General features: G+C 45.3%; 1 protein-coding gene across 2 annotated transcripts in view; it reads left to right on the top strand.

The window, feature by feature from the left end:
- Positions 1 to 14,725, top strand: part of LOC138488866 (neurabin-2-like) — a 1,321,710-nt gene that overhangs the window by 201,052 nt on the left and 1,105,933 nt on the right. For both annotated transcript variants that reach the window (XM_069616225.1, XM_069616224.1), the window contains exon 4: positions 6,240 to 6,360. In XM_069616225.1, coding sequence (XP_069472326.1) covers positions 6,240 to 6,360 — 121 coding nt within the window. The remainder of the gene's footprint in view (positions 1 to 6,239; positions 6,361 to 14,725) is intronic.

Below are 14,725 nucleotides of genomic sequence, written 5' to 3'. Positions count from 1 at the left end.
CAGGTTTAACGATGTTCCATCATGGCGATTGTGGCCACATTCGTTGAGATTTTTTTGCGATAATCTAGTCTCAATTGTCATTGAGTCTGATGTTCAGCACAAAGTATGTTATTTATTGTTGACCATATGTTGTTATAATGCTTCTTGTTGATATCGCATTGTACAGAGCACTCGAATTCTGGCTCTGAGATTATTGCATTGTAGCTCTGTGATTATCCCTAGTAAAAGGCTACAACCCCATATGAATCATAATGTCCTCCAATGCAGAAAGGGATTCTCCAAAGCAGGAAGAGATTCTTAGAGGACTGCAAGCGCTTGCCAACAAATCATTTCGTTTAGACCAGTCAGGTGGCTTTTTAATCTAAATATCCAAGCTTGTTCTCTTTTTAGGAGCATAGCTCCCACATTTCCGCCTCTTCTTGGCTGAATCACATTTTCCAGTACTGTCCAGTTTGTCATTTTCTGTGTGTTTCATTGCTAGATAGTGTTCAACTATCGGAGCAGTGATTCTTCTTGTTCTGATGTTGGACCTGTGTTCCCCAATGCGTACTTTTATGGGTCTTGAGGTCATCCCTACATACATCTTATTGCAGGGACATTTCAATAAATAGACGACATTGGCAGTGTTGCAATTAGTTAGTCCTCTGTTCCCAGGGTGAATTCCACCCAATGTCGATAGCGGTCGTCCGTTTCGTGAAGGGACATGCTGCGCACGTACCACAAGGTGTGTGTCCTATGGCTTTTGGTTGGTTCCACAGGGTTGTTTGTTTGTGTATAGCCTCTTTTGTCTGTTTATAGGTGTGGACCAAAGTGTCACCTATATTGCGTCTTCTGTTGATCGCAAATCTTGGGCTTTCTAAGTTGTTCTCACCCACATTGAGAATGTGCCACAATTTTCTCACTTCTTTCTTTATACGGTTCACTATGGGTCAGTGACTGAACACAGCTGTTATCTGATTTTCATCCCTGTTCATTTTGGGGTGCTGTTCTAGTGTGACCTCCCTCGGAATGTTTCATGCCCTCTTTTTAGCATGTCTTATGGTTCTTTCAGGGTAGTGTCTTTCACGTAGTCGTTTAACCTTTTGGAATATAACAGATCCATCAGCGATCATTAAACGAGAATTTACCCTTCGGGCAATTTCTTAGATTCCGACGGAACTGCTCAACCCGGAATGAATATGACATACAAGCAGAAGGTTTGGTTAAATGACTACGTGAAAGACACTACCCTGAAAGAACCGTAAGACATGCTAAAAAGAGGGCACAAAACATTCCGAGGGAGGTCACACTAGAACAGCACCCCAAAAGCACCCCCACTAGAACAACCCACCCTGTGGAACCAACCAAAAGACATAGGACACACACCTTGCGGCACGAAATGGATGACCGCTATCGACATTGGGTGGAATTCACCCTGGGAACAGAGGACTAACTAATTGCAACACTGCCAATGTCTTCTATTTATTGAAATGTCCCTGCAATAAAATGTATGTAGGGATGACCTCAAGACCCATAAAAGTACAGATTGGGGAACACAGGCCCAACATCAGAACAAGAAGAATCACTGCTCCGATAGTTGAACACTATCTAGCAATGAAATGCAAAGAAAATGACATAAACTGGACAGTACTGGAAAAAGTGATTCAGCCAAGAAGAGGTGAAAATGTGGGAGCTATGCTCCTAAAAATAGAACAAGCTTGGATATTTAGATTAAAAAGCCACCTGACTGGTCTAAATGAAGCGATTTGTTGGCAAGCGCTTGCAGTCCTCTAAGAATCTCTTCCTGCTTTGGAGAATCTCTTTCTGCCTTGGAGGACATTATGATTCATATGGGGTTGTAGCCTTTTACTAGGGATAATCACAGAGCTACAATGCGATAATCTCAGAGCCAGAATTCAAGTGCTCTGTACATTGCGATAACAAGAAGCATTATAACAGCATATGGTCAACAATAAATAACATACTTTGTGCTGAACATCAGACTCCATGACAATTGAGACTAGATGATTGAAATTGATACTAGACGATCGCAAAAAAATCTTAACAAATGTGGCCACAATCGCCACGATGGAACATCGTTAAACCTGCTTGCGATGAGAAAAATACTATCAAATATGCCCGGTAAAGAAACAAATAAGGGACTATTATACCCCATACTAGTACACATTAGGCACTCCCCTAAAATGGCCAACGCAAGTATTGCGGAAGCTGTCTGTGATGGGAGACAAACAACTGTATTGTCAAGGAAAGGTGAGCGAACTAATCCATTACATTTTTTTCATGATGGCACATCGCTAAACCTACTTGCGATGAGAAAAATGCTATCAAACATGCCTGATAGTGTAACAAAGAAGGGACTAGTATCCCCCGTACTAGTATAAAGTAGGTACTCCCCAAGATGGCGGCCGTGAGCATTGCGCAAGCTGTTCTGTGACGGGAGACAAACAACTGTATTGTCAAGGAATGGTGAGCGAATTAATCCTTTACTTTTTTGCACTTTGAGGCAAGATGCGAGGTGGGACGCGCTTCCTCTCAAGAGGAGAGCACACTTTTACATAACTTTCGTAGCGAAATCGCCGCACTACAGGCACTATTAGGAAAGTACAATGAGCCTGCATCTATATCTTTACAACAGACGCGAGGCTTTCACTCTACAAAAGCGTAAATCAGGCCTCTATCGACATAATGGGCTGTGCAATCACAATAATCAACTCCCTAGTGTAACAACGGATTTAGCATTTCGCTAATGAGAACTACATAATAACCCATGACAAATCAATGGGGGTATCTAGCACCCATTGTTAACCAAGTTAATTTGTCAATTTGATAACCTGCTAATTTGTTAACTTGTTAATTTGGGAACTCATAATACCGAAAAGCAATAGAAGAATTTGTGGGCAAGGAATCAATGAGGACTATGAGCCCCCAGTTCAGGGAACTATTAAAGATATTTCTTGGACATAACAGTAAAAATAACAATATCCGGTCTTGACGATATCATGTTACTTGCAGGCAAACGCTGAAAGTAACACGAAGTTGTAACTAAACAGAGAAGTGGATATGAAAGTCTACCACGTATGCAGGATGAACTACCTCTGATTTATCAAAGTAAGTGTCAAATTAACTACTGTGTACTATGTGACATTGAGCAAGAGTTGTAAAACCCATGCATAGATAACTTACGGATGGGTAATTGTATTGTAGGGTTCCATATACACATCCGAAGGTACCGAAGCTAAGCCAACACCATTCAGGCTACAAGTTCCAGGTAAGAAAAATAGGGATATTTAGAATAGTATATCCAGTAGTCATGACAATGTGTCATGATGCCTACCCCCGGGCATCCGGACCAAGCCCATCAGCCCCGGGAGCAGGCATCCAGGTGCTTACTAAAAGCCCAGCAGCCTCGGCTAGGGGCTGTCTGGGTACAGTCCTGGCGCCGTTGGCGCCAGGCTCATAGAGGAAATCAGTCCTGGCGCCATAGGGCCAGGCTCATGTACATTACTTACCTCATGCAGACCATGCTGCAATGGTGTCAAGCCAATGTGAGGCCTGAATGGGACTATTTTACTTCAGGGACTATTTTTTACTCGGGTGTGGTCCTGGGGGAACTTCTTACTTGGGACTACTTTGAAGGCTATTTAAACCACGCCTGAACAGCAGCACATGCTTCGCGTTATTCTGTATCCTGCAGCGTAACGCTCACTGTGCCTGCAGTCAGCATCCAGTCTTCTGCCACGCCCGCCTCGAATGCAGAGCTCCTAGAAAAAGAGGAAAGAAGGAAAGGTTAGAACATGGACATTATTTTAATTCCTTACCTGATTCCGGATCCATCACGTCTTCGAACTTGGAAAGGACATTATTTCTGCACGCGTCGCATCGCCAGCTGCAACACTGCACCATACTCGCCAGTCCTCACAGCTTTTTTCGATTCAGCGCTGCCTCCATCATTTTATTCGCCGAACTCCAGCATCTAGGGGACAAAAGAAATATAAGGTGAGCCGAGAGAGCCAACAAATACAATCTCTTTTTACCACCATAGACTTACCTGGTTTACCACCGGAGGCACTATTCTTTAACATCCCGCAACTTCTTACGCCGCACCTGTAAGGAGAGAGAAAACAACAAGTTAAATACACACATCTTTTACCGGACAGTGTTGGGTAATACAGACTCTTACCTGAGTGCCATCAGCTGCCACAAGACAATCTTCTCTTGGACCCAGCTACAACACAAGAAGGGAATGGGACAAGAGTGAACATCGGACATATTGAACTCTTTGGACTTTATACTTATGGGTTCTCGCCAGGAACCTCGGAGTCCAATATTCATCCGGAACTCTTCCAACGCCTTTGAACCAGTGAAGTAACTGGTATCTACGCGCCCCTCCATTCCACGCAGGATGGAGAGCTCATCATTCAAAAACATAAGGTGAGATTACTGAAAGGGAATATCGGAGGTTATTAGTGGGGAGAACAGTGGGGTGCCATCACTAGAATCCACGGGTGGCTAAATCCCTTTCTCCACTTGCAGGAGAATACTTCTACGGGTCAAGCAGACGAGATTAAGCAGGCCAGTCCAGTCTGTCATCTCTGCACTACGCTTCACGTTGGAGGAGACCGCAGCTGTCCGGTCCGATCGACGCCCCCTGTGGGAGCCAGGTGAGCGTAACAATAAGTCCAGTCCCCTGATGCACATGAATTTTGCCTTGCAGGCAACAGGATACAACAAGAACACGTCCCGACTTTGTGGAGAATGCCCGCACCAGCTAAAGCAATTAGAAGACAACTACTAAATTAACTGTTTTGTAGAATGGGATAAATGCCCAAATGTGATTTTATAATAGGTCCTGAAGAAAGCGGTAAATAGAGAATCCCGCTGAAACCGGTCGACACTGGCTGGATTAAGTTGTCATTCCAACCTACCAGACACAACGATTTTGGATGCATCTGACATATAGGACATATAGAGATTTTTAACAATTCTAGTGAACTATTTCCACGAGACGGTGGGTGTTCCATCGTATTTTAGGATAAGACACACAAAAGGCCAGCAACACTATTAAAATCAACGGTTGACTGACACCAGTGTGCAGTCTTTGTAGCATAGGAAAGTAGTGAGCCAGGCTAGGGTGAGTGCTATTTATTCTCCCCTTTTTCCCTTCTTCCCCGGTTAGTCGATACACCAGCGTCAGGATAGGGAGATCACAACAGAAGGGACAGTTTGTCTTCTGGATAGGGACATTAAGTTAGCAATAAGGACTCAAGAGTCAGGTTTAATAACTTTTTAATAAATAACATAATTGGTTCTGCTTGTGATGTGATAACATCTAAATTTGTGTGAAAGTGCATCACTGAAATGGGATGAGCATGATAACTGCTGGGAAATTGCCAGCAGAGCTGTGGAAGGAGACTTGTGAGCATAGTAAAATGTATAGGTTTAACATCGGTCCCATTTATTAACATTACTTTTTTAATATCCCTCGCTGGCACTTTTTTTGTGTAGAAGTCCATAGTTCTACGTATCAGCAGGAAAAAAAATGCATTGAAGCAAAATAATTGGTAAGGACAAAATCCAGGGTTAGCCTGATTTTTTTTTTTTTTTTTTTTTTTTTTTTTCTTTTTTTGCTTGCCCTTTCATTAATTTTTCAATAATGGATTGACGCCATTTTGGGTTTTGAGAAAAGATTGTCTTTATTATGCCAGATGGTCAATTGTACTTTTTAGTTATAAATGTTTGTCACTTGTTTGACATGCATCCTGGTGTACAATTTTTTCAGGCTAAGGTGATAAGCTGCCTGCTTGGTTTCAGTGCTGACACGTGTTTCAACCAAAGGTTTTTCTCAAGGCAAGTAATGGTTGTTTATGTTCCTGTGTGGGTCTTGGTCTGCTCTGTTCTTTTGGAACCCCTCATACAGGCAGCTGGAGAATTAACATCAACCAGACCAATATCCACAATTTACGGACAAACCAATCTACGTAAGTTAGCGCAGAGATCCACATTTCCACTAAGCTTCAACCCCATGACCTAACATTTTTTTTAAGTGTACATATATTTGCCTTGATTTGTATACGTTATCCAAAATGTGATCCGCTCCACACAATACAACTTTCACTGATTGTGATTTTTTGGTGTCTTGCAATTCGATACCGTACACATTTTGAAGGTTAACTCATACTGTTTGCTATACAAATTGCCTTGATTAATCATAACTTAACTCTTGATGTTTTTTTCCAAAGGAGACTGTGGCCTAGGAATAAGTATCATTGGAATGGGTGTTGGTGCAGATCAAGGATTGGAAAAGCTGGGAATTTTTGTGAAAACAATAACTGACGGTGGATCAGCTCAAAGAGATGGACGGTAACATCAGTCAAGTGCCTGTTTGTTTATGTTCACTACGATACATGTTCAATTTCTTTGAGTTTTGTAGACAAATTGCACTGTTTCAGCAAAATTAACTAGTTTGTAATTTGATCTTGGAAAGGGAAGCCAATACAGACATCTGTCTCGCACACTGCTATTACAACTATGTATTTAAGTGCACCGGTATGTTCCTATGGAAGCCACTTTTCTCCCCACTTTGCCCAATTTGGATTTGTTATGGCCCACGTTCTAATTAAAAGGATTTCATCCTAACCTCCTACCCTAGTGTTGAGGAGGAGTTAAGAGAGGTGTGTTCTCTGCACATTCACAAACTACTTTCCTATGAATAAAATCAAGAATGCCGGTTAGCCAGAAACATCCTTGTTTTCGAGATTGTGTTTTGTCTGAAATAAGGCAGTCACATTAAATGTGCCCATTTTCAAAGAATGGTTTTGACAGAAGCAAACCTGCAAAAAAGTAGATCCGGAACAAACCCAGTAAACCAGATGGAAGGAGACCAGGGCTGGTGGGCGGATTGTTGGGCAGGGGAAGCCTTGAAGGAATGGAAAGGAACACAGAACTTTGAGATTCCCACTTAACCTAGATTCACCTAAATACTATCGGCCTCACATCCCAAAGGGGCACTCTTAGGAAGTATGGGCGATGTGATGAATTACCCTGCCTGTACTTTGGGTTTTTGGATGTGGGATCATGGGGTCTGGTTACCACCACCTGCAATGCAGGGCATACTTGAAGCGCCACCCCTTCAGATCGAATTCCTACTCCCCACCAATAACACTGAACACCCAGATGTACATACCGGATTATTAACCATGAACTCTGAGGGATTCACATATCGACAAACACCTCTTTCAAGACACACACAGCTGAGAAAACAGACAGCTTGGTATGAGCTCTCCCTCCTGCAAAATGTGAAGCCCTTCCTCTCTCTGGTCAGCTTTAGATCCACCGTTCAAGCACTGGTCCTATCCCACCTGGATGGGGGCAGTGCACTCCTCGAAGGACTCACTGCACATGGCTGCATGCCTCATCAAGGGTTTACGCAGATAGAACCACATCACCACGGCCCTCATCGTCCTTCCCTGGCTCCCACTGCTTGCACACTCACCTTCTAGTCTTGCTGCATCATCTATAAGGCAGTCGCCCTCCAGTCACCCAGCTACCTTGCAGAGAAACTCGGCATTTCTGGCGGACAGGCACCACCAGAAGCCAGGACACATGCAGACTTGAAGTCCACCTCTACACAAAGTAAAAAGACCAGAAAACAAGCCTCTGCCTACGCCCCAAGACTAAGGAACCACCACACAGACGGCATCAGACTCGCCCCCCTGCTCCTACAATTCAGAAAGTAACTCAAGAACCACTTCTTCAAGGAATCTCCCTGCCTCAAAACCTAGGCCAAACCTTGCGCCACCTGCCTCCCTAGATGCTGCCTGCCCCTATCCTCCTTGCCACACGGTACAGTTGTACCCCTCCTCTGTGCCCCTCCGTATCCCAACCCTGCTGTATATTTGTTCTGTTGTTACCTCTGCAAAGCACTCTGTTATGTATCTGTATTGTTGTATATCTCTGTAAAGTGCTCTTTTGATTTTCGCCAGGTCTGCGCTCAATAAATACCATAATAATGCTGCAGGAGACTGTCAAGAATACTGCATATCCCTGATGCAACCTTTTTAAAGGCTTTAAGTGTGTGTGTGTGTGTGTGTGTGTGTGTGTGTGTGTGTGTGTGTGTGTTAGTGTGTGTGTGTGTTATCTCTCTCTGAGTAGACTCTTGGGAGCGGAAGGAGCCCTTCAAAGGAGAGGAAACAAGTCTCAGGTGGAGGTTGGAGAGTACAAAAATGGAGAAGAAAACAAGGGGTAGAGGTAAGCTTGAATATATTAACCACATTACAGCAAAGGGGTGAATGTGCAAGGCAAAGAGGAAAAACAGGCTGTCCAGTAGAGGTGATTTCACGGAGTTCAAAAGGGTAGCAGCCCACTGAGGAAGGCATGGCGCAATATTCACAAGTTAGAAAACCTTTATTTACTTTGAAGGGGGTCGTGAAAAACGTCTATCTTGCCCTGACACGAACATCAGAGAGTGCTCGACCATCAAAATAAAAGATAAACCGTCCTGGTCAGTGTGTTCCAAATCATAATATTTAAACTAGAAAACCTAATGCCTGCCCTCACTCTATTATAATAAATATGTACAGGGAAATGTATTCTTAAAGGAATAAATCGGTGTGAAAGAAATGTCTGAATGGCAGAAATGTCTCACTATAGCTTCTCTTCCCGATGTTATATGCCACGTGGGTTTTAGGAGGGACACTTTGCACTCGGACACACTCTGGTTTGCAAACACATTGGCAGTCTGCTCTGTCTCCTAGAGCCACTTTATGTTCTCGAATTGCCTGTTCCTACAATTGGAGGGTTCAACCTCTCGGGTTTCTCATTTCCCCCAAGTCCAGATTACCCCTTTCTTGCACAGCTTTATCAGTGTCTTTCAATCTTGTTATAATCCCATTTAAACTTCTCTCAAATCGGGCTCAACCTTAACTCGTTTGTTTTTCGAGGTGCCCCTCCCCATGCTTTCATCATATCTTTCTTAAGATCTAGCTTCCCAGTTATTGCAGCACAAACCTGGAATGCACTACCATATGACCTCAGAAAGGAACAACCATATCCTAAATTTAGACTCGATGTAATTAAATGGCTACGAACGAATGACTGTTAGCTTACCTTCTCGGTACCTTGCACTCCTGTCTCTGCTGCATGTCTTACTTGCTTCCCTCTGTATGCCTCTGTAACCATCTGGCAGCCTATTTTCAAACTGTCTTGTATATTATATGCTTCTTTGTACTCATTATGTAACCAAGCTTAAGTTGTCTTGACCGCTACTGCGCCCGGCTACCTAATGGGTTTGGCACGCAATACCAAATAAATAAGCAAACAAACAAGACTTCCCTCCGTCGGGCTTGAGTCTTTTCCTGCTTATCGAAGACTTTCACAATTATGAGAACCTTGGCTTTACTTCGACATCTTACCGTAGGATTCTGTCATTCCTTTTCCCTTGCAATGCATCTTGGTACTTGTATTTCTTAATTTCACCAAAGTTCACTTTACACTCCCAGTTTCCCTCTGCCGGGATCAATTCATACTGGCTGATTTACGCCTTTTTAAATGTATCAGCTTTTATGCATTCACTTGTTTCACTTCTTTCCGTCTTTGTCACTTCACAAACTTTCACAGAGGCTTTCAAATGAGCACACCGCGGTGCCCGACCACTCTGCTACTTAGTCCCTGTGAGTCAATATTTTGAACTATAGGCTCACTTTCTCTCACGGCTTATCTTCTCATGCATAACCTTCATTTCTCCCGCATTGGATCTTTCATGGATTCACATGCTGTGAACGTTCCCCCTCCTCAGGCTGGAAAACCTCGTTAACTTTAACTTAAAGTTTTCCTATGGAAAACTTCGACACTTCAGTGTCCTATCAATGTTCTTTTTGGGTGCTTTAGGCTACACCAATAGGACGTCTGGTATAAATAGCCCTGCCCCTGCGGCTTCCCTTCAGATTTCAACCGCTACCAAACTGTTGGGATCACCTTGTGTTTCTCTCTGTGTTTTGCACTTGCATTTTGTATCTGGACAAAGTCATCTGTGGCCCAGAAAAAATCTCTTTAGGCCTTTTGCTAACTGCGGCCTGAAGAAGGTCTTCGAAGGGGATGGTCCTAAAGATTGCCCCTACTGTCTTACCCCAACCATTCGGTGGATCTCTGCGAGATAGCCAGGGGTTTTCGCAGAAGACTTTGAAAGACTGTAACCGCCGGCTCATCTGTTGGTTAAACTAGGACACTTACCTGGCTTCTGAAGTGGGTCCGGCCCGGAGAGCCAGTCTTCGGTGAGGGCAGAGAAGGCCTCTGAGCATCGACTAGCAGCGTTGGCGGAACCCCCGTGAAGAAGCAGCGGACGGAGTTGCCTGGGTCTGAGGTGGGGAGAGGTAGCAAGTCTTCTACGTCCAGGTCCATCATTTGAAGGGGGCGAGTAGTTCCTCGCTATCCAAGTCAGGTCGGCGTGACCAGTCCAAAGGGTCGGTGGTAGGCCCACGAAGTCAAAGGTGTCCGACAAAGGACAGGCGAAGCTGAAGGATTCTTCCTCGAAGCACTCATCTAAGGATCATCATAGGTCCTCGTCCATCTGGGATTCTTCGAAGCACCGTTCCGGTTCTTTGTCCAGAAAGTCTGGGTCAACGGTGAAGTCTAAGACCGTGGAGGCCATGGTTCCGATGACAAGAGCATCGACGGATGGTCCCTCGGGATGGTGCCGTCTGTTTTTCCTTCGTCAACGGCGGTGTCGGCTCCGTCCACGACTGCGACTGACTGACAGTGGTCCGCTGTTGACGTCGGAAGGTTTCTCGACGGGTGGGCTGTGGCAGTTGGCCGGCTTCGAACCCATGCTACCGGTGGACACTATGCAGCAGGATCCGGCAGCGTATTCTGTTTCCTCGGGGATGGAGGAATAACATGAGCTGCTTTTTGATCCGTCGGCTCTGAGTCTGCAGAGTGTATGGCCGTCGAGTGGGGTAGGGGCTGGGCCACCCCTTTATCCGTTGGTTAATTCTCAATCCCTGCAGGTGTCAACACGCTCCAGTCATTGTTGGGGCAACTGGATGCGATGCTGCCACTGCTTCCGAGTCCATCGTTTCTGGTGGTGGGAAGTATGCCTGGTGAGGCCCCTAGGAAGTCGCCTCTGGCACGGTTGCCTTTGGCGTTGCTGGTGGATTTGGACTGTCCACGGAGTCATCCTGAAGAGGAGGAATTGCCTGATTCAGATCCGGACAGTGCTCTGCGTGATACCCTGTCAACTTGTCTTTGTTGCTGATGAAGCACGATGATCCTGAGGTGGAACTGCCCAGTAGCCCGGCACAACCATCTCCGCCAGATCATATTGGGGCATTCCACACCATGATGGCGAAGGCGTGTCGGGAGTTTGGTCTTTTCCCTGAGGAAGAGCGTAAGGACTGCTTTCTCTTCGACCATATGACAAAGCGTCGGAAGGCGGTCTTCTCGGTTCTGATTCTCGACCACGTGTGGCAGGAGGGCTTGCGCACGATGGACCACCTGTTTTGTGAGCCTGCAGTGACTGGCCGTCTCGAAAAGAAGTTCAAGGCTCCTGAGTCCACTTTCAGAGGTCTTGTGCCGCCTCGGTGGTGGCGGTGGCAAGCCGTAGGGCCAGAAGCCAACACAAATGTGTCACGTCCCAGACAGTGAATCCATGCAGCAAGACGCGTTTGGGAAGAAAGTCCTGACGGTAGGGGCTACGACAGTAAAAGCTGAAAACTCCATTGCCATTTTGTCCAGATATGACCGGGAAATGTGGCACAAGTTGGCCCCGATTCTAGATCATCTCCCAGAGCAACACCGTAAGGAGGCAATGCTGTTGGTTAGAGAAGGGGAGGAGGCCGCCAACCACATCAATATCGCAGTGGACCTGGCAGAGTCTGGGTTTAAGCAGATCAATAATGGTGTGGTGCTCCGACGGCAGGCCTGGCTGAAGTGTACAGCTTTTCGCCCAGAAGTCCAGTACAAGGTTGTCGATATGCCCTGTGGGGGTGAACACTTTTTCGGGGAGAAGATAGATGAGGCCCTGAAGGGGATGAAAAAGGATACTGAGACGGCAAAGTCTTTAGGTTCCTAGCAGAGTGGCCGCTCTTTTCGTTCCTTGCCACCATTAATGGGAGCAGAGAAAGGAGATGATGCAGAGACCATATGTAGAGTCCATATGTGTGGTGAGGGAACGACAAAGAGGATGTCAGTGAGGGTTTGCCTGGTGGAAGCACTGGTATAGGTATGGGAAGGCCTGGGTTGGAGACCAGGATGTCCTTCTTAAACCTCTTCCTACCAGATTCAGTGAGGAGAGCAGGGTAGTTGATAGAGAAACAGTTTGAAAAGAGGGGGCAGGGAAAAACTCAAGGAATGGACATGGGGAGGGGCGCATGCAAAGCAAAACACTGAGTCACACTGAATGGCAACCCAGCAACAGCATGCACTTAATGCCGAAAGGTTGACAAAGAGGATACATTGGAAAATGACATTTTGGACGCTATGGTGAGCTATGAAGCCAAGGAGAACCGAAAAAAAAGCACACATCAAAAGACTGAAATAGTCTGTGAGTCTGTAAAAAGGTGCCCACTTGCTGAGATGTTTGAAAAAATAATGCACCACTAAACACAACATTCTGGAAGTTTATGGGGTTGACACAGGTCAGGCGATTGATCATTGCTATGAAAATCTTACCCACTATAGGCCTTCAATGCCAGTGCCAAGCACTACATATCTGGTTTGGGTCTAGAAGAGTGGTTGACAGACACCAAGTCTCAATGTACCATTGACTGATGGCAAATATCCATTTGCCCATCAGTATTTCAGCAACCCAAATGGTCAGTGCAACACCGATGTGCTAGGACAATTCTATTTTCAAATATATCATCAATAGTAGCCGCAGACATGGGTCTTATCGATCGAGGAACAGTAATAGCAATGAAGGGAAGGTAAAAGATATACATTAATGACTCTACATCAACTAAATACTTTTTCTTACTTTTTATAGCATTGAAATCGAGTGTAATAGCATTCAATTGTTGATGTACAATGTACAAACATTGGGGAACATATCGAAAGTGTTATTGGGAGCAGTTTATGAAGACCGCTACTAATTACGTATATCGGGAAGTCAACGGTCCTACAAGTTTCTCTTTTGGTGGACATAGCTCGCTTTCAATGTTTTGTGGCACTGTATGTGTTCTAGGAACAAAATCTGGATCCAGTCAATGGTTATGCATGGCCAACACATTCAATGTCAAATCTTTCACAAATTTGAATTCCATTTCCTGATATATTGGCTTGGCCACCCATTGTTTGCTTCGTTTTGTAAAGGTCATGAGGTATCAAAGCATCCCGAAGTGTCATGGTTTACAAATGTTACGAATGAGCTAAGGCAGGTGTGCCACAGATTAGACCACTTCACTCACTGTGCATGCAGTGAATACAAAGCACATGGTTGCACCTACGGCAAAGGCTAGTGTCAAAAGACAAAGTTAAGACATCTGTGTCATGAGCCTTGTCCCTGGCCCTCACTGGCAAGTCAGTCTACCAGTTAGGGCCAGGTCAAAAGCCTTAAAACCTCATCCAAGACTCTCTTGGAGTAACTCCTGGCGCCTTTGGCGCCAGGCTCTTAAACATCATGAAGACCAACATTAGAATGGGACTATTTACTTGGGATTATTTAACCTGGGGGTGGGGAGGGTTCAGCCAACATGGAGGCTCACACAGCTCAGTTCCTTGTAACTGAGCTATGCTGTCTAATCTTTTGGGTGTGGCAGGCCTGGGACTATTTTACCTGGACTACTTTACCTGAAACTATTTAAACCGCACCCAAACAGCAGAACATGCTTTGCGTTATTCTGCTGTGGGCAGTTTAATGCTCACCGTGTCCAGTTCTTTGATGCCAGTTTACCTGAAACCAAGGACCTGCAGAGAGAGAAAAAAACACTACGAAACTTACCTATCCTGTATCCTGTCTTCAATCCATCGCCGACTTCAGTTCCACTCACCTGAAGGTACGAACTCCATCATCCGGCACTGCATGCATCCTGGAATACCATAACCTGGAAAGAGGAGAAAGAAAGACAGCATTAGTAAGTGTTTACTCTCGTTTCCTCCCGAATGAAGAAAGCCACACAATTCTTACCTGGGTAGTCATCTCCTGGTCAACATCATTGCTGGAACATTACGGCGCTCGGTGAGGAACATCGCAACCTGCAAGGAAAGAAAAGACACAGGTTAGCTATATAAAAGGCGAAACGGCGCCGTGCATTACTAACCGGACAGCATCGCACACACAGCGCTTTCGCCTACCGGCCCATGCTCCTCTTCAAACTGCATGACAACACCAAAATACCTTTCCATACCTAAAAGGAAAGCAGCAAGACATTATTATTTGAACTAAGAGGAACATAAGAACTGCATATAAAGACTCTGAAGCAGCAAACCTACGGAGTCGCAGCAGGCCTAGATTCCCACAGGGGGGCTTGCACCAGTGAAGTAACTTGGTCGCTGCTCCCCCCCACATCTACGCCCCCCTGCCACGAGGAGCAGGACGGAGAATCTACCTTTTACAATATTAAGGTGAGGAGAGGGCTCAAGGGGGAGGAAGGAGTCGAGGCCAAGGGAGGTGGGAAAACATAGACAATCTGGTATTGAATCCAGCTCTCCTATATTGCAGACCCATCTTTAACCAGAGGCCTTACCAAGGGACCGGGAGAGGGTTCGAGAGTGCAAATCATCCAACCAGGGCTGG

This window comes from Ambystoma mexicanum, chromosome 9 (genome assembly GCF_040938575.1).
Source record: "Ambystoma mexicanum isolate Mex_15411 chromosome 9, UKY_AmexF1_1, whole genome shotgun sequence".
Lineage (NCBI taxonomy): Eukaryota > Metazoa > Chordata > Amphibia > Caudata > Ambystomatidae > Ambystoma > Ambystoma mexicanum.
Note: the sequence above shows the minus strand (reverse complement) of the source record. Positions and strands in the feature narration are given on the sequence as shown.